The sequence below is a fragment of the Tenrec ecaudatus genome, chromosome X (genome assembly GCF_050624435.1).
Source record: "Tenrec ecaudatus isolate mTenEca1 chromosome X, mTenEca1.hap1, whole genome shotgun sequence".
Taxonomy (NCBI): Eukaryota; Metazoa; Chordata; class Mammalia; order Afrosoricida; family Tenrecidae; genus Tenrec; species Tenrec ecaudatus.
Genome location: NC_134548.1, coordinates 111,498,955 through 111,521,023, shown reverse-complemented (window position 1 = coordinate 111,521,023; position 22,069 = coordinate 111,498,955). Strand labels below are relative to the sequence as shown.

At 46.7% G+C, this 22,069-nt stretch overlaps 1 protein-coding gene and 1 pseudogene across 5 annotated transcripts; both read left to right on the top strand.

Moving 5' to 3' along the window:
- Positions 1–9,783, top strand: part of LOC142433643 (retinoic acid receptor RXR-gamma-like) — a 36,312-nt pseudogene extending 26,529 nt beyond the window's left edge.
- Positions 9,784–10,106: 323 nt separating this feature from the next.
- LOC142435043 (G protein-coupled receptor associated sorting protein 3-like) lies at positions 10,107–18,251 on the top strand. 5 transcript variants are annotated; one of them, XM_075539653.1, is made up of 6 exons: positions 10,107–10,238; positions 11,775–11,855; positions 12,863–12,929; positions 13,373–13,444; positions 13,800–13,878; positions 14,175–18,251. In XM_075539653.1, the coding sequence occupies exon 6, from the start codon at positions 14,479–14,481 to the stop codon at positions 16,918–16,920; it is 2,442 nt and encodes an 813-aa protein (XP_075395768.1). In that variant the 5' UTR covers positions 10,107–10,238; positions 11,775–11,855; positions 12,863–12,929; positions 13,373–13,444; positions 13,800–13,878; positions 14,175–14,478; the 3' UTR covers positions 16,921–18,251. The 5 variants fall into 5 exon arrangements, with proteins under 5 accessions (XP_075395768.1, XP_075395770.1, XP_075395771.1 ...); XM_075539655.1 differs by having other exon boundaries at positions 12,863–12,938; XM_075539654.1 differs by lacking the exon at positions 10,107–10,238 and adding an exon at positions 10,514–10,550.
- Positions 18,252–22,069: the final 3,818 nt, after the last annotated feature.

Here is a 22,069-nt window from a genome sequence, read left to right as displayed (position 1 = left end):
AGGCCACAAGAAGGACCAAATGTCAGATTGCTTTAACTAGTAATGTGAAGTTAGTAGTTAACACCATGGCCAAACCTTAGTGATGGTTGCATTCATATTGTAAGATGGAGAAACAATTTCTGAGGCTGCTGCTAGAACTGCAAGGAACACGGATTTTATGAACGGTTTGCTTCTTGTCCTCGCCTGCATAAAGAAGACTCAATTCCCTTAGGTACCTTCATCTGTTGGGAATCATATTCAAACTGGCCATCGTCAGTCCACTCTTTCCCCTGTGCGAGGCTCCTCTACGTCCCCGGGTCTGCACTCTCCACTGGCTCCTCGTAGATTGGTCTGGACATCGCAATGTCTCCTACAGCACTGTGCCCAACGTCCCACTGACTGCCTTTGCCTTTACCTTGGTATCGCTTAGGTGCCTATGGTAGCAGTGACGTCTGGAATATAGTCATGGCCATGCTGAGTTTCGAATAGTCGGTAGTTTGAATCCACCAGCAGTTTCATGGTTGGAAGACTGGGTTTTCTACTCCCATAAAGAGTTATAGTCTCATAAACCCAAAGGGGATCACTATGAGTTAGTATTTGATCAGTGGCAGTGAGTTTGGTGTTGGGAGTTTAACTTTTATTTATTTGTTTTGCAAAATTGGGTGTTTGTGGAGTGCGTAGGTATGAGACAGCCCCACTTTCCTCAGAGAACTCAGGTATTTTGGGCCTAGGCCTTTCTTCGTGACCATTCTGGTACTCTTATCATTTCATTAGATGACTTCCGTTTAAAGTGATTAGCTATATGTTTGTCCTACAAAGGCTGATGGCCTTTACCCCTAAGTCTTTTCCTTTTTGTATGTAATCTTGCACCAGGTCTCTTCTTATGTCTTCAGGCTCATGAGTCTTGTTTGCTGCAATGTCTGCCCTCACATGAGCCCCAGCAAGTTTAGTGTTCATTTCAGACCTTGTGGTTTTTATGACTACACATTGTAACATTGTCTTTTTGTTACCTTCCCCATCTCTATTCAACACGTTCAATGTTTCCTCTAGTTTCTCGACCAGGTGCAGTGAAGATATCTGTTTTCATGTCTGCATCAAACCATTCCCTCATCTGTACCATGATCTTCTCCAATCGATTGATTTTTTCCCTTCACGCTTTCTACTCTCTAAAAGAGTTACAATCTTGGAAACTCAAGCGGACTGTTCTACTCTGACCCATAGGGTTGCTCTGAGTAGGCATCAACTTGATGACAGTAGTTTTTGATTTTGGCTGCATGTCCGGTAGTTGCTGATTAGATGAGGCATTATGGGTTTTAGTTACTGAGTGTTACACATTCTTTTGACTATAGCTTTTTATTGTGGTAAGGTGAAGACTTTCATAGCAGATTTACAATAGACAATTCACACGCATTTTGTTTGATCTAATTGATTGAAATCCCATGATCCCACAACATCGCTCGCTTACTTTAAAACCTGCCTTTTTAGTCGCAAACAGTTGATTATTCTAAGGTGTGAGTATATTACTAGTGTTAGTAGTCTTTTCATTCACCTGAAAATTGTGCCTTGCATGTAACTTCAATTCCAGACTTGAAGAATGACGAAGGGACAAAGCATCAGGATTTCCTCTTCTGTGTTGGACCTGCAAGCCTGGTCCTTATGATTTTTGAGTTTTGTCCCACATTTTCTCCCACTCTGTCGAGGACCTTCTAATGTGATCCTTTTCATCACAATTGGTTGAGGTCGGTAGCCGGGCCAGCTCTTTCTTCTGTTCACAGGGTTGTGGACGCTGATGTTTGTGTGGTTCCTTAATCCATTGGATTAATTGTTTCTTTGTCTTTAACTTTCATCACTCTTATTTCCTTCAGACAAGGAGACTAATAGTTACACCTCAGAGGATTGCTCACAAGCATTAAGGATCCCGGTCATAAAAGTTACTTCTCACCAAAGTAAGATGTAGACCATTGTCTTGGTGAAAGAGGTAGGAAAGAGCAACCAACTTTGGGGTTCCTTGAGACTGTGGTCCTTGCCTCCCAGGCCTGTGACTTGATTCTCTTAAGGAGTTAGGTTATGTAGCTTTCCTCCTGTATGACTCACCACTTTCATGGATATATTTGCAGCAATGGCAAAATATCCTGCCAAACATCTATATTTGTGAGAGTATGCTCTCACTCTCACACCTATTCATCATGTATTCGTAGTTCCTCATGGTTGCAGCATTGTGTGTGTACTAGGCTCCATTGCTTGTAGCTCTAGATCTCCTCCCAGGGACTTCCCTGCATCCTTTTTATTTTTTGACAGCCTCCCTGTTTTTGGCTATTGCCTTCCCTTCACCCAACTTAAATCGACTTAACTTTCTCTTCCTTTGGAATGTCTTTAACTATGCCACTTTCTTTTCACTTTGTAAATATCTTCCTTACAAATAGGTATGTCACTTTTCCTATTTTGAATTTCTAGGGTTGAATTCTGGCCCTAGGTTAGGCTTAGGTTGTTGTCTGCCATTGTTGATTCTGAGGAGTCCCCTTTAGTATTTCTTGCAAGGTATGTCTAATTTTGACAAAATCCTTTATTTTCTGTTTATCTGGAAAAATTATAATTTCACCGTTCTGTTTGAGGAACAATATTTTCCTGTATAGAATTCTCAGCTGGAAATTTTTCTTCTTACAGAATTTTATATAGAACACCTGCTGGCCTTTATGCCCATGTGCTTTCTGCTGAGAAATTGGTGCTCGGTGTTAAATGTTTTCCTTTGAAGGTAATTTTTATTTTCCCTGATCTGCTCTAAGGATTCTTCTTAGTCTTGTGGAAAGTTTAGTAATGGCATGACTTGTTGATTTTCTTTTGGGGGGCAGGTTTGTCTTTCAGTTTGGTGTTAATTCAGCTTTTTAAATGTACATATTTTCATTTTTCCTGATATTGGAGACATTTTGTTCCCTTAACATTTCAACGATTTTCCGTTTTCTCTTTTAAGAAATCTCTTCCCTTTCAGAATTCTGATTACAAATTTGTATTCCTCTTGATGGTATCCCACATAATTTTTAGACCTCCTGTACTTTTTTCTGATTGTTTCTCTAGCAGGTTAGTAGTGAGAAATGTTTATTGCTCGTGTTCACTAATTTGGCACTCTATTGAATCAATTGTAATTATTTGTCATTTCAATTGTGAACTTTTTCTGAAATCATATTAATTTCTGTGTTTCTATTTGCTATATTTGCATGGTTTCTGGTTTTCATTTTTTTGGTAATTTTGTTCTTACAGTGTTTCGCCAAATACACAGCATGTTTTTCCTGGGATTTCCAGGGTTTCATTGATCTTTCTATGAATCTCTTGAAGGTGTGTGAATACCAATTTCTGACTGTCTTATCAGGCAGTTCCATTAGCATTTCTTCCTTAGAAAGGGTTTCTGACTCTTTTCTTTGGTCACTTGTTTGGGCCACTATGTCTTGTTTCTTTGTTGTTTGGGAGGCATTGTGGTGGAGCTGTCTTTGTCTATGTTTGATGATGGTATGTCGTGTGTCCTTCGGCAGTCACCGCTTGCCTCCTGTTGGGTCTGCTAGGGAAAGTGAGGGTCTCACAGTTCTCTTTTCCTGGAACACTGTTGAGGGTGGGTTGGGTTGTCGTTGCTGTGTCTATTGATGACATTGCGATACAGGAATGGGTAGTGGCTCTTGCCCAGTTGGTGGGACTGCAGAATGTACAAGTGTGGCTGGTCTGGATTTTGCTGTTCATGTTATGGTCCCAAGTCACCGATGTGCCAGACGGCTGATTCAAAAGCAGACTGCTTATAACAGCGCAAAATGTTGGAATCACATCAGGTTCTCCAATAATTCACTTGTCTGTCTCTTTCTATGGTTGCTTTATTTCAGCTTCTTCGCCTATCCATTATTCGATCCACTCCCTTATCCTTTCCTCTATTGCTCAGGGTTCCAGGATTCCCATCAGATCTCTCTTGTCTTTGTTAGATTGGGCCTGGACAATGAGCTAAATGCGGTGAACAGTGTTAGCAATTCAGAGAACATCAAGCCTTTACCAAGGCTTCTGGGGATTGGAAACACAAAGTACCTGTCCACCAGGCCTGGGGCTCAGCCTAAGCGCATCTGAGGGGATAGATCAACAAGAAAGCACTACAGACTGTGTAGCTGTGTGGGACACAAAAGACGAGTTCAGAGAACCCAAAGAAAACTTCTCATGTACACGTGTTGAGATAACAAAGACTGCCGTGTTTACAATCTCCAGCACAACCGTTGCCAGTACTGTCACAATCAGAAAAGTACCTTGTCATGGCCTTGAAGGAGGGACGCTGTGTGGAATGAAAGCCAGAGGAGCTGGGAGTGGGCAGAGGGTGAGGCCAAATCTTCCATTACTGTGTCCATGAAGACATGCTTGTGGAGAGAGGGGATTCTAGCAGTGGTTGAGCCACAGATGAACTCCTGTGGGGAAATGAATAAGGCGAACCCAATCAATGACCCTGTCACCAACACATGGCATGTGGCTGATGAGCAGTTTTTCGCCCTCCTTGAATGGGCCGAGTGCATTCCTCACCTCTGGGGCCTCACTGTGCAGTGCCAGGTCATTCTGCTCTGGGCAGGGTGCAATGGGCTGCTGATCACTTCCTTCTCCCACTGCTCCATTGGCATGCAGGATGGCACCTTGCATTTTCTTCCGTGGGTTTACATGCCCACTGGAGCAGTGCTCAAAGGGCTGGGTTAGCTCCACCTTTGACAGGGTTCTGACAGAGTGGGTGTCCAAAGTGAACTATATGCAGATGGATAAGTTGGAGCTGGGGTGCCAAGACACCATGGTGCTGTTTAACCCAGATATCCAGCCATCTGAGGTGGAGACTGTGAGAGAAAGTTTAGGCCACCCTTGAGGCCCATACCAAGCATAAGTATCAAGAACAGCCAGGCAGGTTTGCTAAGCTGCTGCTACACTGGCCAGCCTTAGGCCCATGTGCTCGAAATGCCTGGCCTTTTCTTTTTCAAGCTCATAGGGCACACACACACCCATTGACACCTTCCTCAGGAAGCCCTGTGGTAGGTCACCTGAGTGACACCAGCTAGTATCTTCCTATGCAGCATTGTCCCAGGGCAGGTGTGTGTGACACCCCCGCCTTGCACACTTCCCTTGCACACTTGTGTCAGCTTCCACCCTAACCTCCTCCATTTCCCCAAATGTGACTCCTATATTAATGGATCCCTGGGGGTGGGGATGGGGGTGGGCAGGGAGGAGGCTCTGAGTGCTGAACGTTTTTCATGGTAGCACAATGGCTATACACCGGGTTGGGAACGGAAAGGTCAGCAGTGGAAAAGCACCAGGAACACCTGGGAGAAAGATGAGGCTTTCTACTCCCGTAAAAAGTTACAGTCTCAGAAACTCATGGGGGCAGTTCTACCTTGCCCTGTAGGGTTAGCACGAGTCAGAATTGACAGGATGGCGGTGAGGGTTTTTGTTTGTGTAAACATGTAGGAGCCCTGGTGGCATAATAGATACTTGTGGTGTTAGTAACCAGCAGTTCAAAAACCACCAGCTGCTGCTCAGACAAAAGATGAGCCTTTGGGTGCCCTTAAAGATGTATAGTCTGAGAAACCCACAGGGGCGGTTCTACTCTGTCCTGGAGGGTTGCTATGGGTCAGAATCCACTCGATGGTAGTGAGGTTGTTTTGAGATAGACATTTTGATGTTTATTGTGGGGCACAGTTAATTGATTAGCACTTTAATCTTTCAGGCTCTTTATTTTATATCTGCAAGGCAGGGCCACAGCAGTGCTTGATTTAGGATTAATTGTATCCCACTAATGAGACCAAAAAGAAGTCCTAGCGGCACACTTGTTAAATTACTGGTAGGTGCATTCTTCAGAGGCTTACAGCTTTGGAAATCATTTAAATCCTTAAAACATTCACTGCTGTGTTAGTCTGGGTGGACTAGAGAAACAAATGCAGGGAGACTCATAGGTGTATATGAAACAGCAGTTGCATATCAAGAAAAAGACCCAGCCCCGTCTAGATCAAGCCCATCAGTCTCATATTAGCCTAGATGTCCAACACCAATCTATAAAGTCCTCTTCAGACCTAGGAACATGGAATGACACAAATGCAGGAAGATCACAGGCCAGTGGGTGGGAAGTCTTGTGGATCCAGAGGCGTTGCTAGTACTCAGCACTCACAGGGGTCTCCATGTGGTTTCTCCAGCTCCCAGTGTACTGCTGCATCAGGGTAGTTTCATGTGGCTTCTCGTCAGGAATGTCTCACAGGGAGAGAGCCCAGAGAGAGAGTCTCTTGCCTCCAAGGAGGAATTACAGGAGTCCCTGGAATCCTCAGTAGAAGGCCATGCCCACACAGAGACCTCGTTGGTTATGTCCTGATTGACGGGCCAGATTCCATCCCTACATTCTTAATCCTCATATGGACACCAGACTAGGTGACTACCAACACTGCCATGGGTCCATTCCAGCTCACAGTGACACACTATGGGCCAAAGTAGAACTGTCCCCTTGGGTTTCTGGGGCTGCAAATGTTTGTGGGAGCAGGGAGCCGCATCGGGTTTCTCTTGCAGCAGCCCCTGGTGGTTTCAAACTGCAGATTTTGCAGTTAGCAGCCTCACACCCCCTCTACGCCACTAGGCCTATAAGGCTGCCAGGAGTCAGAATGTACTTTGCGACAACAGGTTTGGTTTTTGAAACCATGGAAAACCCCTATGAGCTCTCTGTGTGATAGCTCATGAATTATTAGTGTTTCCTTTCTCCCAGCCTGGCTAGTGGCAACACTCGCACTCTTATCAAGCTTTGCTGGCTTAAGAAAGTGCTACTTTGCAATTTGTTTCTTACCTCGCTGCCATGGAGTCAAATTCGACACATTATAGGACAGGGCAGAACAGCTCCTTTGGATTGATGAGGCTTTACATCTTTATGGGAAGAGAAGGCCTCATCTTTTTATTTTTATTAAATACTTTTGTTGGGGGCTCTTACATCTCTTATCACAATCCATGCATTCATCCAGTGTGTCAAGCACATTTGCACATATGCTGCCATGATCATTTTCAAAGCACAGAAAGCCTCATCTTTCTCCTTCGGAATGCCCCGATGTTTAGAAATGCTGACCTTGTATTGGGCAGCACATCCCCCCCAGTGTGCCACCAGGGCTACTGGTCTGGTAGAGATTCCTCAAAGAAATGTGCTGCTCAGTCCTCCCGAGGAACCCACGTGAGCTCTTTAGACTGACTCTCTGCAGCTCTCTCCTCCTTGGCACTCTGCCCTCCCAATTCTGGCTGCAGTGACCTCTCTTTGCTGAAGGTCAGCAGACTTAAGTTCCAAAGCTCCAGAAGTCCCCCTCCCAGCCTTCTCGCTTGAAAACTGCTATCATGATAAGATTGACTCATTTAAAAGCATATTAAAACATCATTTTGGAGGGTCTTACAGCTCTTTTAACCAGCTATACATCAATGGTATCAAGAATATTTGTGCATAGGTTGGTATAATTATTTTCTAAACCTTTACTTTCTATTGAGTCCTTGGTATCAGCTCCTCTTTTCACCCTCCCTCTCCCCAACCTCGTGACCCCTTGATAAATGACAAGTTATTATTATTTTCATATCTCACACTGATTGCTGTCTCCTGTCCCCCATGATTTCTGTTGTTCACCCCTCTGGAGGTGTGTGTGTGTGTGTATTATGTGTTGAGCATTGCAATGGGGTCCCCCTTCCTCCCTTCTGCTCCCCACCTTCCTCCTACCCTCCTGGTATCGCTACTCCCATTCCTGCTCCTGGATTCCGTGTGTCGTGAGTTCTTATCCCTTAACTGTCACTGTGCACATGCTCCGGTCTAGCCTACACTGAAAGGCAGGCCTGGGGTCCTGATCAGGGAGGAATGTTGTGTCTTTCATCAGTGCTATACTGCATGCCGGTTGACTCACCCCTTCCTTGTGACCCTTCTGTGAGGGGATGTCCCAATGTCTACAGAGGGGCAGGAATCTCTGCTCTGACCCCCCTCATTCTCAACCATATGGGGGTTTGTTTGTTTGTTTCCAGTTCCTCAGGAATCACCCACCTCTGTTTCCTGATGAGCACACACCTCTGTTGAGAACATTTATGTTCATGGCTTTCATTTTTAAATTGTTACATTTGGGATGATAAACCGAATCGCTGGTATCCCATGTTTGTCAGTAGCAGAACTCCTCCTCTGTGCTGAGTAATGTTCAATGTTGCCAACACGATTCTTTTAGGATCCTCGAGGCCTTGACTCAGTTCTATCCTTGAAGCACCCACTGAAAACAAAAACCTTTCCCAAACCAAGCGAATTAGAATTTAAGCTGGAATACATTGTACTGCATGCTCATTGGTCCTAATTTTCTCCAGTTTACTTGCTTCTTTTTTCAATTAGTTAAAATGCATTGTTCTATTGTCCCTCAATTAGCTTGTTACATATACTCTTTTCACTCCTTTAGTGGCGATCCTAGATTTTACAATGTGCATGTTTACCCCATTCCAGTTTATAATCAGCGCCTGTATTTTGGCTCTTTCCTGTTAAAAGTTAGGGCCATGGGACATTTTAACAATGTTTTAATCTCTCAATTTTCCATTAGGGTTTCAATGCACCTTACCTTGACACATGATTAAATCCCCAAAGAAACCATTATTAATCCAATTTAGTCGACATGTAGTTGAATTTGCCCACACCTTTACCTGCTCCACCGAACTTCATTCATTCCAGTTTTACTCAGTTTCTGCCTGGGATCATTTTTCTTCAGCTTGCACACATTCTACCTTTTAATGTGGATCCTTCCAACATGAATTCTTGTTTGGTTTGTCTGAAATTCTTTTGTTACCTTTTATCTGTGGGGTTTATTTTTGTTTGGAATACAGTTCTAGGTTGGTGATCCTTTCTTTTCACCATTTAAGAATGAATGACATTCTTATTGTCTTCTGTGGGTCTCGATGATGCGGAATCCACTGCAGGGCAGTGGTACGGTTTGGGTCTGGATTGTCTTCAAACCGCCCTCGATTTTTTTGACAAGTGAATGTCTAGCTGTATTGGCTCTCCTTTGCTGTCAGTGGGCTTTGGATTTTCATGTTTTGCTATTGTGCTGCCAGAGGAGGTTTACACACTAGTTCATGTTCCCATCCAATAACTTCTCCGCAAGTTGTTCGCGGAATGCACGTGCGTTCTCATCCTCTCCGTTCTGGTTATTCCAATTCCGCTCCTCTGGTTTCCTTGCACCCTCCCATTCCCCTCTTTGTGTTAATGTAATTATTGGCCACCTGGTTCCACATTTGGTTTTTCTTATTCCTTAGTTTCTTTAATGTGCCTTTCTCTCTCTCTCTCTCTCTCTCTCTCTCTCTCTCTCTCTCTCTCTCTCTCTCTCTCTCTCTCTCTCTGTGTGTGTGTGTGTGTGTGTGGTGCTCTACTTGTGTTTTATCGAGCTTCTTGAATTCGTGGCTTGATATTTTTTGAAAACACACCCCAATGACATTTTGGAGAACTGCTCTTCCCCATTCCATTTTTTTCCTCTGCACAGTTCCTCAGCATGTCTCTCTCGCTCTCACTCTCTCCGTTGCTCTCTGTCTTCTGTGACTCCCATGACTTTTAACTCTGGTCTGGATTCCCTTTCTTCTCGCTCTCTGCGTTTTAGTCTGCAGATAGCTCGAATCTCTCTTTCAGCCAGCAAAGCCTGTCTTGTGCAGAGTCTCGACTATGAGATGGATCTATACTACATCAATGAGAGGTTCGTTTCAACCGCTGTCTGTTTTTCTATTGGAGCGAACTCACAGGAGAAAGTGCCATACAGAGAATCACCCATAAGAGCCACGATTTGACCTTTTCTGTGTGAAATAATAACGTTCAGAGGAATTGTTACCCAGAGAAGAAAATATAAGTCACAATCTTACTATCGTGACATAGTAAATTCCAACTTTTTCTCTACGATGTCCTCTTACTCGTCTGTGTGTGTGCAAAGGTGCAAAGGTGTGTGCAAAGCTTTCAACCCCTTTTCATGCGACATTTTAATTGGAGATCATTGTTGATTCCCATGCTGCTGTTGGAAAAATACCAAGAGATCTGAAAAGCCCAGGCCTTGTCCTTCTGGAGAAAGGCGAGGTGGTGGGGGCTGCTGTGCGGGGGCGGACCTGGAGCGGAACCAGCCAGTGCTCAGCGGTTGCCATAGAAACCGGACGTCAAGATGGCGATGGTGACGTCTTTGCAATAGATGAGGAGGCGACCCTCGGGGAGGAGCTTCTTCCTGGCTTCCAGTCTTTGGCGGACGCGGTCGTGGGTAAGAGAGCTCTCGCCTCCAGTGTGCCGGCGCCAAAGGCCCCGGGCCCGAGTCGCCTGTTTGCTGCTTTGGGACGGGCGCGGTGGTCGGCTGCCTGGTCCAGGAGACAGGCCGCCTTTGTCCCACCCGGCCCCGGCGACTGGGGCGTCCTGCTCGCGGGGTGGCCTTGGGGTGCTTTCCATCCACGGCCAGGGGCGGTGCGGGAGGGGCTTGGGGTTGGGGGACAGAGACTGGAAAAGGTTCCCTGAGCTTGTGTGTAGCAGCGGCCTGCCAGGAGTCCTGATTGTGTGGAGTGAGACCTAATTGTGCGGAGTGAGTAGGGGGTGGGGGGTCAGATGAGGGATGCAGGAAGGGATGAGGGGTGCGGGGAGGATGAGGGATGGGGGGTGGGATGAGGGGTGCAGGAAGGGATGAGGGGTGCGGGGAGGATGAGGGGTGGGGGCGGGGATGGGATGAATGGTGCAGAGTGGAATGAGGGGCAGGGGGTGGGATTAGGGGTGTGGGAGGGGTGAGGGGTGGGGGTGGGGTGAAGGTTGCAGGGAGGGATGAGGAGTTTGGGTAGGGTGGGGGTGGGGACGGGGCGGGATCTGGGCTCTGGGAAGATTGATTGTGCAGGAGGTTTGTATCCTGTCGCAGCCTACAGGTTTGCTTACTGTGAGCAGTGTGCGCGCGCCTATGGGGAATGTTCGAGTGTGTGTGTATGCATGCACACACGTACGCGCCTGTTTGTATCTCTGTGAGTGTCTGCCAGCTGCCTCGGGGTAAGCTTTCTGTGAAGAATGTGTGTGTCTGCAGCGTACAGATTTTAGGTGTGTGTGTGTGTGTGTGTCTATGTCTGTGCCTAGAGTCTTCTGGATCGTTGTTGGTGAGGAGTGTGTGTGTGTGTGTGTGTGTGTCGCAGTAGCTTCAGGGATTTTTATTGTGAAGTCTGTGTGTGTGTGTGTGTGTGTGTGTGTGTGTGTGTGTCGCAGTAGCTTCAGGGATTTTTATTGTGAGGTCTGTGTGTGTGTGTGTGTCGCAGTAGCGTCAGGGATTGTTAATGTGAGGACTGCGTGTATGTGTGTATTTCCGCAGCTTCCGAGGTTGGGGGGGGCGGTGGGTGTTGGTGGTGGTAGAAGGGGCTGCAGAGTGTTTTGTGTGCAGAATGCTTGAGAAGCTAAGGTGGGCCTTGACCATCCCACTGAGTGCGTAGCCCATATTAGGAAAGGAGTCCGCCTGTTGTTCCTTTTCTCTAGGTGTACGTGGCCAAACCACAAGGAGGCTTGATGGCTGCCCTGGGCTTTGGGGTGGATCAAGCCTCCATTTATGATTCTTGCCTGAACCTCGTATTGCGCATAAGATAAATGTCTCCTGTTGCTTTTCGGATTCCTACTGGACTTAGACTGTAGGCTAGACCTTTGCCGTCTCCCTTAGCTACCCATCTATCTCTTCCTTTGTCTGTCTGCTTACGTCATTAAGATTCCTGGGTTCCTATTTTGCTCAGAGGTTTACCATCCGCTACTGTCATTGTTCATTGATGCTCATTTTGTCCCCAAGGTGGAAGCCCTCCAAGTTGGCCTCTGTGTGCATTTGACACCTCCCCAGCAGTGCTTTAAATGGTGGGCTGCTAGCTGAAAGGTAAGTTTTCTCCACGCCCCCTCCCCCTTGGAAAAGATGACGCCGTTTTCAATAAAGAGTTACAACCTCAAACCCTGTGGTTCTATCTTGTCCAGTGGGGTCTCTGAGTTGAAATCCTCTCCATTGGCAGTGTTGTTTGTTTGTTTGTTTGTATTCCTCATGGTGGTTAGCTTTCTTTTCACCAGGTACTTTGCTCTCTGAGCCGATATCCCCCTCTAGAAGGAAAGCAAGGGTGTTTTCCCTGCAGCAGAGCTTTGAGGAGTTGAAGAGAAAGGTCTGAAAAATAATACGCCATAGCATCTGTCGCCCCCGCAAAAGGCCCTTCCCTGTTCTACCTTTGCCTGCTTTCTTCTGTGAGCGTCATGCTTCTGACGTTCACCCAATAGCCTTGCTTGCAGGGTGCGTAGTTGGAAATTTACCAGCAAACCGAGATAAACACTCAATGATGTATGAGCTCCATTGTCACCTCTGGAGAGGGTGGTCTGGTGGTGCTGGGAGGAGACAAAGCCTCCTGTAGTGCTTCCAGTTCACTGAGTGGAGACAGGCAAGAAAGTCCCCCACCCCACCCATTTGGTTTCAAGAAGCAGTGCAGACCTGCCCCCCCCCCATCCCCGCCCCTGGTTTGGGGTCTATATTCTTAACCTGCCAGCCTACTCTATGTAGTATATTGAGGGGGGAGGAAAAGCTACTTGGGGGGGGCACTTTATAAGATTGGAAGTCAGTCAGGTTCTGGTTCTGGAATCACACCCTCTGCCTCCAGCCACCTCTCAGGGACCTTTCCTTTGTGTGCACGAGGAATGCCAGGGAAGATTCCATAGAGCTCAAGAGAGAGGATGTCTGGGAAGCTGTGAGGATTTAAGATGTTTCGTTTTTCTACTTAATGCCTGATTCTGGAACAGGGATGGTTGGAATCTGAATGCTGGAAAGCTGTGCATTAACTGATGTTCTTCTTCCATTGCCAACAGATTCTCTTGCTGTTTGCTCAATGCCCCTTCCTCTTTCTGTAGGGCGGGTGCTTCTCCAGGAGGAGGTCTCTGCGGAGGACCCTTGCTGTGTGAGGACAGCCTGGCATAGGTGAATGAGGTACACGAGGGTGGGGGAAGGGGCTATTTAATGAAGTGATGAAAAGAATTCTTTGTCCTTGGCGTATGATTGTTCAAACTCTCCGCTATGAATTAGGTGAAGGTTGACTGTCTCTGCCTCATTTTAAAATGCAATTGCCTGTGTTCTGTGGCTCACACCTTATATTTCAGTTCTTGGGGAGATGTGTGGTCTCCTCTGGGAAGTGACTGGCTTTGGGATTGGGGAAGGGTGTTCCGATAGACTAGGTGGAGGGGGGTGGCTCAGCAATCATTGGAGAAGATGCACACGGGTGGCAGGCTTTTAACATGCCCACGGCTATGTGAAAGCAGATGTGGTAATAGGTACTGCTAACCTCTTGGCATAGGGCCTACTAACCTGTCTCTCCTCTCTCTCTCCCTCTCTGTTTTCTGCCCTGTCTGTATGCCTATCACCAGATCTCTCTCATCGGTGGCAATTCTCTTGAAAGTTAGATAAGAAAGAAGACAAACTCTTCATTGAAATCCAGGGTGGGTATGAGCATGAGCACCCCCTGTTGATTTGGATATGGGGGTGGTTTGTCTGCAGTGGAGTAGAACTTACTTGGACCCGCTGTCCTTCGCTTTTCCAGACCCATTACTCTCTCACATGTGTGTGCCCACAAAGGGGGTGAGGTGTGGTCCAAGATTGTACCTGAAGTGTAATTGGTAAATATTGGGGCTGGAGAATTGGGAGAGAAGAATTATTTTTTTAATATGGGCCAAGGAGGTGATTAAAAGTGGGCTCTCGATTTGGGAAAGGCAGGGCTGCGATTGAGAGTCCAGAGTGTGGGTCTGTCTAGCAAATACTCAGAACCCCTAGTTCATTGTGTATGTTTGTCCACAGGTCTGCCTGTGGGTCTCGTGGACAGCTTGTCAAAATCAGAAACAAGGAAGGAGGAGAACATTGCACCGGATCAGTGCAGGTTGGTCTGAGAACGAGGCTGGACTTGCAGGGTGCCTGCGGCACAGACTGGCCGGGTGCTCCTTAACCTCTCTTGCTCCCAGCAAGCTTCCCCACTGCCAAGAAAGGAGTGTGGTGGGCTCTGGGCAGGACATGGTTCAGCATTAGTGGGATTGTGGGAGGGATGCAACAAGGAAGCAGGTTTGCTACTGGTCTCCTGATACCGCACAACCGGTCCTTCCGGTCCCTCTCAGGGACCTTCTGCATAGAGCAGTGCACTTGGAAAAGACTCAGAGCCGCCGCATTCCGTTCTTTCAGGTTCGTCTCCAGGGATAGCCTTGGTGGCCTTGGCGTGGTAGAAGACCCTCGCTCTCAACTGCCCTGTACCCGGGAACGTCATCGTCTCCCACCTGAGTGTGCTTCTGCCCGGTCTGTCCGCCTCAGTCACAGAAGCTGTGTGCCGGGAGAGGGGGTTCTACCCCTGTTGAACTGACAATTGACTCTTCACTCTTGCCCTCAAGGTTACAGCTTGATTCTGTCAAAGAGTGTTTAAGACACCGACCTGGGACACGTTGTGTACCAAAGTCACTACTGAAGAGGGCTCTCTAACTAGATTACAGCCATGGCAGAGAGTAGGACTAGGGCTCAGAATAAAATGAGAAGAGGGTCTAGGAAGGAGGGTAGTGGCCTAGGCAGGTCTGCAGGGAAGCACCAGGCCAAGGCGCGATTTGAGACAGATGCAGGGGCGGGGACCGGGATGCCAACAATGTCTAAGAATAAGGTTGGTAAGAAGAAAGGAAGAGCCTCGCATAAAAATCAGGTGGCTGCTGACCAGAAGAAAGGTGCTCTGTCTCAGAACCAGGCGGTTGCTCAGCAGAAGGAAGGCGCTGTGCCCAAGTATCAGGCGGTTGCTCAGCAGAAGGAAGGCGCTGTACCTAAGTATCAGGCGGTTGCACAGCAGAAGGAAGGTGCTGTACCTAAGTATCAGGCGGTTGCTCAGCAGAAGGAAGGTGCTGTGCCTAAGTATCAAATGGCTGCTCAGCAGAAGGAAGGTGCTGTACCTAAGTATCACATGGTTTCTCAGCAGAAGGAAGGTGCTGTGCCTCAGAATCAGGCAGTTGCTCAGCAGAAGGAAGGTGCTGTACCTAAGTATCAAATGGCTGCTCAGCAGAAGGAAGGTGCTGTACCTAAGTATCACATGGTTTCTCAGCAGAAGGAAGGTACTGTGCCTCAGAATCAGGCAGTTGCTCAGCAGAAGGAAGGTGCTGTACCTAAGTATCATATGGTTGCTCAGCAGAAGGAAGGTGCTGTGCCCAAGTATCAGGCAGTTGCTCAGCAGAAGGAAGGTGCTGTACCTAAGTATCACATGGTTTCTCAGCAAAAGGAAGGTGCTGTGCCCAAGTATCAGGCGGTTGCTCAGCAGAAGGAAGGTGCTGTGCCCAAGTATCAGGCAGTTGCTCAGCAGAAGGAAGGTGCTGTACCTAAGTATCGTATGGTTTGTCAGCAGAAGGAAGGTGCTGTGCCTAAGACTCCAGTGGCTGGCCTTTCTAATTATAGAGTACTTCCTGAGCATGCAAGAGCCTTTTCAGAGCTGAAGGCTATGGGGATAGGTGCGCCTAAGCCTAGGCCGAAATGCAGTGCCAGGTGTATGCACGACGTGATGCCAGACATTCATTCCTTTCGTGATGAGGAGGCCCTTCTTATGTCGTTTCTTGCTGCTGTGGCTAGAGCCAGTGTTGTAGCCAGGAGTGCCCCCCAAGAAAAGACTGACAGTGATGCCTGGTTCTGGTCTGGGGAAGAGCCCAGTATTGGTGCCTGGTTCTGGGGGGAGGAAGAGGCTGATGAAGGGTCCAGTTCTGGGAACAAAGATGAAGCTGTCCATGGGGCCTCCGCCTCTGTGGTGGAGTTGGGTAGCGAGTCTGCTACTGGGGCCGAGTGTCCACTTAGGTCAGAGACAGAGGAGGAGGACGCCATTTTTGGAAGCTGGTTTTGGGATGGAGACGAGACTAGTTTTGACCCTAATCCTAGACCCGTGTACAGGATAATTAAGCCACAGGCGGAGGATGAATTTGATTGGCTTAGGGATTGGGACCCCTCTGCCATCCCGGCACTGTTGGCATTCGCATCCCAGCTGCTCATGAACACCAGGCCTCCTTCGTACATTGCCCTGTCCTCAGAGAGGAAAAAGCCGCGAACTTTGCCCCCTGAGGAAGTCAGCCTTTGTGAGGGCACTAACATATGCCTGCAGTCCATCCAGGCATACCCACTTGATTCTGAGGTGTGCGCTCGGACCATAGAGGAGATCAGGCGCGAACTGAGGATCAGGAAGTTGAATGGCATTAAGCCGTTTTCTTGCCCTTGCAAGATGGAGTGCTGCGTGGATGCTGAGGAATTCGAAAGGCTCGTTAGCTTGCTTCAGTCGAATGCCGACCCCCTGATTCATAAAATCGCGCAAATTGCCATGGGCGTCATCAAAGTCAATCCATTTGTCCAGCAGCTCGTTAATGAGATGGGGGTGCTGACAGTGATCGAAAGCTTCCTGGATTTTCAGACCCCTGACGTGACCAAAAAGGCTGAAATTACCCTGAATCCCATTTCTGTGGAGGAAAGACAGCGCATGATTGAATTGCACGTTGTGCACATGTGTAAGGAAGCGGTGTCTTTCCCCTTGAACTCCCCAGGGCAGCTGTCTGCGTTGAAGGAATTGGGGCAGCTTACTGTTGACTCTGACCTTCACTACATTGTCACTATTTACCTTACCGACCTTTTCAACACGCTGGCCCAGGGAAACCGTAAAACCAGAAATACCGTTTTGAAAATCCTTTTGAATATGTCAGAAAATCCAATTGCAGCAAGAGACATGATTGACCTCGAGTCACTGTCAGCACTGAAAGTGATCTTTAACCAGAAAGAGGCCAAAGCCAACCTGGTTACTGCCGTGGCCATCTTTGTTAACATAAAGGAGCATATCAGAAAGGGATCAATTATTGTTGTCAATCCCTCCAGCTATAACGAACTCAAGGCCATGTTCCGTGAGGTTAAAGCGATTATTGAGAAGTTGTAAAATGCACCAAGAGTAAAAGAAAACGTGGAACAAGCTCCAAACTTTCATAGGCCGAGTATTCCCATCGAGCCTTGTCTTGTTTGACAGTGTTAACATTACACATTGCCTCTTTGACATGATGTTCCTTGTGAAAATCTGTGTGTCTGGGCTAGACTGTATTTGGGGCACCCTATGAATCTTACCTCTTGACTGAAAAATGCCTGTTGATGTTGATCCCGTCTAGTTTGGGTGGTTTTTTACACTGGTAAGCCTGTGAACCAATAATGTAAGGAAGCTAACTCGTTCTTCAGTCTCTCCGTAGATCTCTTTGTGGCTTCATGTGGCAAAACCAGCAAGGCTTGGGTGTATTATTCCTTACTTGTAGAAAGTAGGCACATGCGTGTCTAAGCGCACTCTCTTGATGCTCCGAGGAAACGAAAGGAATTACGATTTTGCCCCATCTGCATCACACGGCTCATTCTGTAACCGAGAAAGAGACCTGAATCTCAGCCACAGTGTGGTGCTTGTTTCTTGGCTGTACGTTCTAGCACCGCACGCTTTCCTCTTCTATCGTTCACGCTGTTTGGTGTCAAAGTGGTCTCTTCCAGAAAAGAGGCTGTAGGTGAGGAGAAAGGTAGTCTGCGGTGAATCTATGGGGTCTGGGCTACAGTAGGGGCCCAGACTTTGTTGAATGACGAAGGTGGAGCTTGGGAGTCATCAGCAAGTGAAATGTTGTGTCTACCCTTCCCTCTCCACAGGCATTTAACCCCTAAGAACCCACAGTGTTGTGCACATTGTTTGATAGCCTAGCCTCCCCTTAAAAGGGCCATTGTAAAATCGGTGCCTCGTGTGTTTGTGTGTGTGTGTGTGTGACTCTTTACAATATTTCTCCTGTGTGTCTTGTGAAAGGCTGGAGGGCTCCGCCTTTGACCAGGAGGAAAGCCCCTTTCTGCATTTGTACCGGCTAAAAGTGTACGGTACGAGTCAACTTCATCTGAGATCATGGGCCCAGAAGTGCCCTGCCCCAGCAGTGGAGATCAAGAATGAGGAGTGGGGCTGCTGTTCGACCCACAAGGTAGTGATTTCTGGAGGTCCGTATGGTCCAGAAAGTATTCCAAGGAGTTTTGGCCTATGGCTGAGTTCTGTAAGTCTTATGGCGGGAAGTACAACCCATGGTCTGAGCTAAAGAGAACGCCTCTGTGTCTGAAAATATTAGGTTAAATGCTTTACGATTTTTACACAATTCAGAAGGTAAAAGGAAATCCTCCTCTATTTCTGTCTGTCCCTTGCTTTTCCCCTGGCAGTATATTGTGAAACCCTTTCCATGTCAATAAATAGACTTCTGCAGCGTATTTTGAGTCGTGTTCTGTTTTTCCTAGGTGTACAGATGTCATGTAGCAACCCGCCTTCTTCTTTTCTTACTTTCTAGTGTACATACGCACAGCGTCATTTGTTTCCAAAATGGAGAGTGTGGTTTTCGGAAAGTCCCCTCTCTAGTTTATTTTCGTAATTGAGCAGTACACGTTTTTTTTTTTTAATTTCATAGCTCTGCTGGTGATGTAGCAAACACATTGGCCTGCGATCTTCATGGCTCTCAGTTCGAAACCATCAGCTGCTCCTCACGATAAATAATGGGCTTTTTACTCCTGTAAATAGTAACAGTCTCTGAAACCCACAGGGGGGTGCTGTGAGTCAGGAGGGACTTGATCGCTGTGGGTTTGGTTTTTTTTTTAAATTGAGGCATGGATATTGACCTGCATATATTTGGCACCTTTAGAGATGCTTATACATGCTTGAGAAACTTCACTACAGTGAAGATTGGGACCCTATACTTCACCCTTAACAGCTTTTACATGTCTCTTGCTATTGTCGTCCTTTGACTTAATGCTTAACGCTCTTTACATAAGATCGCCAAATAGTATCCCATTCCATAGTTATAGCACATTTGCTAGCTCCTCCATTTACCTGTTGATGTACATTTTGGGTTGTTTCCAACTTGAGAAGATTACCAGAGCTACTATAATTTGTGCACATATATTTCTGCTTCTCCCGGGCAAATAAGAGCGGAATGGCCTCCTTATATAGACTGTAAACACTGAATGTGTACATTTTCTGAAGTGGTTGCACCATTTTTTAAAAACTAGAGCAAGTCATTTGATTTATTATTCAAAAAAACTTCCTTCTTTTAAAATATACCTCTCTGACTCTGTGTTTGTTTCATCAACACTTTCATAAAGATTTTCTGCTCCTCAATAAGGAAAGCACATTTGTTCCTGACCTGGACACATTTAGCACACATGGAAGAACCCTAGCCCCTGCTGACATGCCTTTTGTGTGTTTTGTGGACAACCTCAATGAGAACTTTTGTTCTTACAACATGGACCCCTTGAAGTTGGCCTAGGCACATACCACATGCAGATTTTAGTGCTTTACCGACCTTTCAAGAAAGGTAAGCATGTCTATTACCAGGGCCGCCGAGTTGTAGTTGAGGCTGTATGAGAGGACAGCCTACGCCTGTAGGTCTGATGTGGAAGCACTTTGAATTCCTCTACCCAGCATCCCCAGAAGAGGAAGAGGGCGCCTCCAGAGTGGGCTTTGTGCCGTGCTAGCATCCCTCAAGCTGTCTTTAAGAAGTCTGATTCTTCTGCTTTCTTGCTAACTCTTGCCAGTCAGCCTTTTTCCATTTTACTCCTATCAATTTGTGTGTTTAATTTGCATTTATCTAACATCTAATTATCCTATAGAAATATTTTCTATTGTAAAAGTTTGATTAGGGTTTTCGGTTTGACGTTTAGGTTTATGACCCATCTGAGTTCATTTTGGTATTTGGTGTACATTGTGGATCCACGAGCATTTTTGATAAAACCATATAAAGGATAGGTGTATGAAAGCTTTACTCTAAAGCTGTAATTCGTGAAATACTGCCAAGCCCCTTCCAAACTACTTCGCGAGTCACACAAGAGCACCAGCTTCATCATTCTATAAGAGCGGTTCTCAATCTGTGGGTCGTGACCCCTTTGGGAGTCAAATGATCCTTTCACAGGGATCGCCCAGATCATAACTGTAGCAAAATCACAGTGATGAAGTAGCAACGACAATAATTTTATTATTGCGGGGGTCACTACAGCAGGAGGAACTGTATTAAAGGGTCGCGGCATTAGGAAGGTTGAGGACCACTGCTGTGCAGGCATACCTTCTCTACGTGATGCCTCTGCTCTCTAAAGCAGTGTTTCCCAGCCTTTGCCACGTCATGGCATACATAGAAAAGACAATAGTATCTATGTTGGGGTGCAAAGACCATTGGCTCTCCTGCAGGTAACATTCGCAGAGACTCTAGCGGGCTCCATTCCCTCTGCAACCATTCTGAGCACCAAGGAAAGCAACAGTGCTGGCTGTTGTGCATTAGATTGAAAGCCATGGCTCATTTGCCCACAGTCTTTGTAACTCCTACCAAATGGCTGGGTGGAAACCTTCACCTAAGGTGTGTGAGACCATATGTGGGGATTTGTTAGTTTAGTCATTCCTCTGGGTATAAAGTGAACTCCCCGAGGATCAAGAAATCAGGCACTCAGTACGATCAAGAAAGAAGAACCACTAGCAGAGCAAGGGTTTTGGCCCCCGAGATCCCTGTACACCGAAGTGGTGGCAGCAGAGGCGACACAGCAGCAGCAGAGATGCTGGAACTGGGAGCACACAGAGCAGGGGACGGGGTCATGGGCTTCCTGGCCCACATGAGGAAACCTGAGTAGCTTCTGCCAGGAGGCAGGCTTACGCAGTGGGGTGTCCTTTGAGCAGTAATCTGAGCAAAAGGAGTTTTATAACCTTTCGTGAGAAGGACGTAGGCCAGGATGCCATGTGGCTGAGAGGGTCTCCACGAGAGAGGTGTGCCTATGGGCCAAGCTGAGAAAAGACTTTTGTGACCATCCTCTGTATCCTGATCACTTCTGACATTGATTAGTAACCTACTTGAAATTCTGACTCGTAGTGACCTTTACCATAGGTGAAATCCTCATCATTATTTTGAAGAGTGGCTGTTGGGTTGGAATTGCTGGACTGGTGGATAGCAGCCCACTCCTTAACCCAGTGCATAATCAGAGCTCCCATGTTACCTGGAGGTTTCCATAATTAACCCCGTATTCGTGAGCACGGTGGCCATTGAACTGATTATTGAACCCTCCAGAGAAGCAGAGTGTCCTTGGTGGTTGGTGGGGACTGTTTGGGGAGAGGATAAAGAAGCTTGGAGAAAGGAGGCATGTCACGCTTCTGCTGCATTAGAACTGGCGTGGGGCTGATGGGTTTGATCCTTGTTCCACCATGTGAAGTCAGAGGTCAGACACAGTGACCGTTCATCCAGAGGGCAGGATTCCAAATGAGGATTCTACGGCTGAGAAGCTGCAATTATTCTTCAGTATCCTTTTCAGTCCAGAGCCCTGGTGGTAAAGCAGTGATTTGCAATCCATAAAGTCAGCAGTTCGAAACCGCCAACTTCACAGTGTGATAAATGTGAGTCACTCTATTCCCGGAGAGAGGTTTTGGATCCTGTGTGAGTTTTCTTATTTTTATGTAGGCATATTTGTCGACAGCATAAAGTTCACATATATGTGTTGTTTTAGGAAAATGGCCACAATATAGATTTATGGACAAAATAATACAAGACTTGACAATTGCGTGTGTATGTGTTTCTGCCTTGTATTCCCTTGCTCCAATGCTTACGTCCTCTCAAAAGGACATCTATTTTCTTCTTAATCAGGGTCTGGAATGCCTCTCTCAGGAGAGACAGGGATTGTTTCCAGGTAATGGAAGATTCCAGAAACTTCTGGCTGATGCAGAGTCATCCAGACACTGCTCCCACCCCTCCGGTTTGCAATGTCCTTTCCTGATACTTTCAGTCAGAGCTACAATTCTGACTCTGATCACTAGAGGGAATGCATGCAAATATATATATATATATATATATATATATATATATATATATATATATATATATATATATATATATATATATAATCTGGCTCTGACCACCAGAGGGAAATCATGTATGTGTGTGTGTGTGTGAAATATATCTATATATATATATATGTGTGTGCGTGTGTGTCTAGCTCTGACCACCAGAGAGAATGCATGTATGTATATGTGTGTGTGTTGTGTGAGTGTGTCTGGCTCTGACCAC

Excerpts from the sequence above, each read along its gene's own strand:
- LOC142435043 (XM_075539656.1), top strand. The coding sequence starts at position 14,479 with ATGGCAGAGAGTAGGACTAGGGCTCAGAATAAAATGAGAAGAGGGTCT.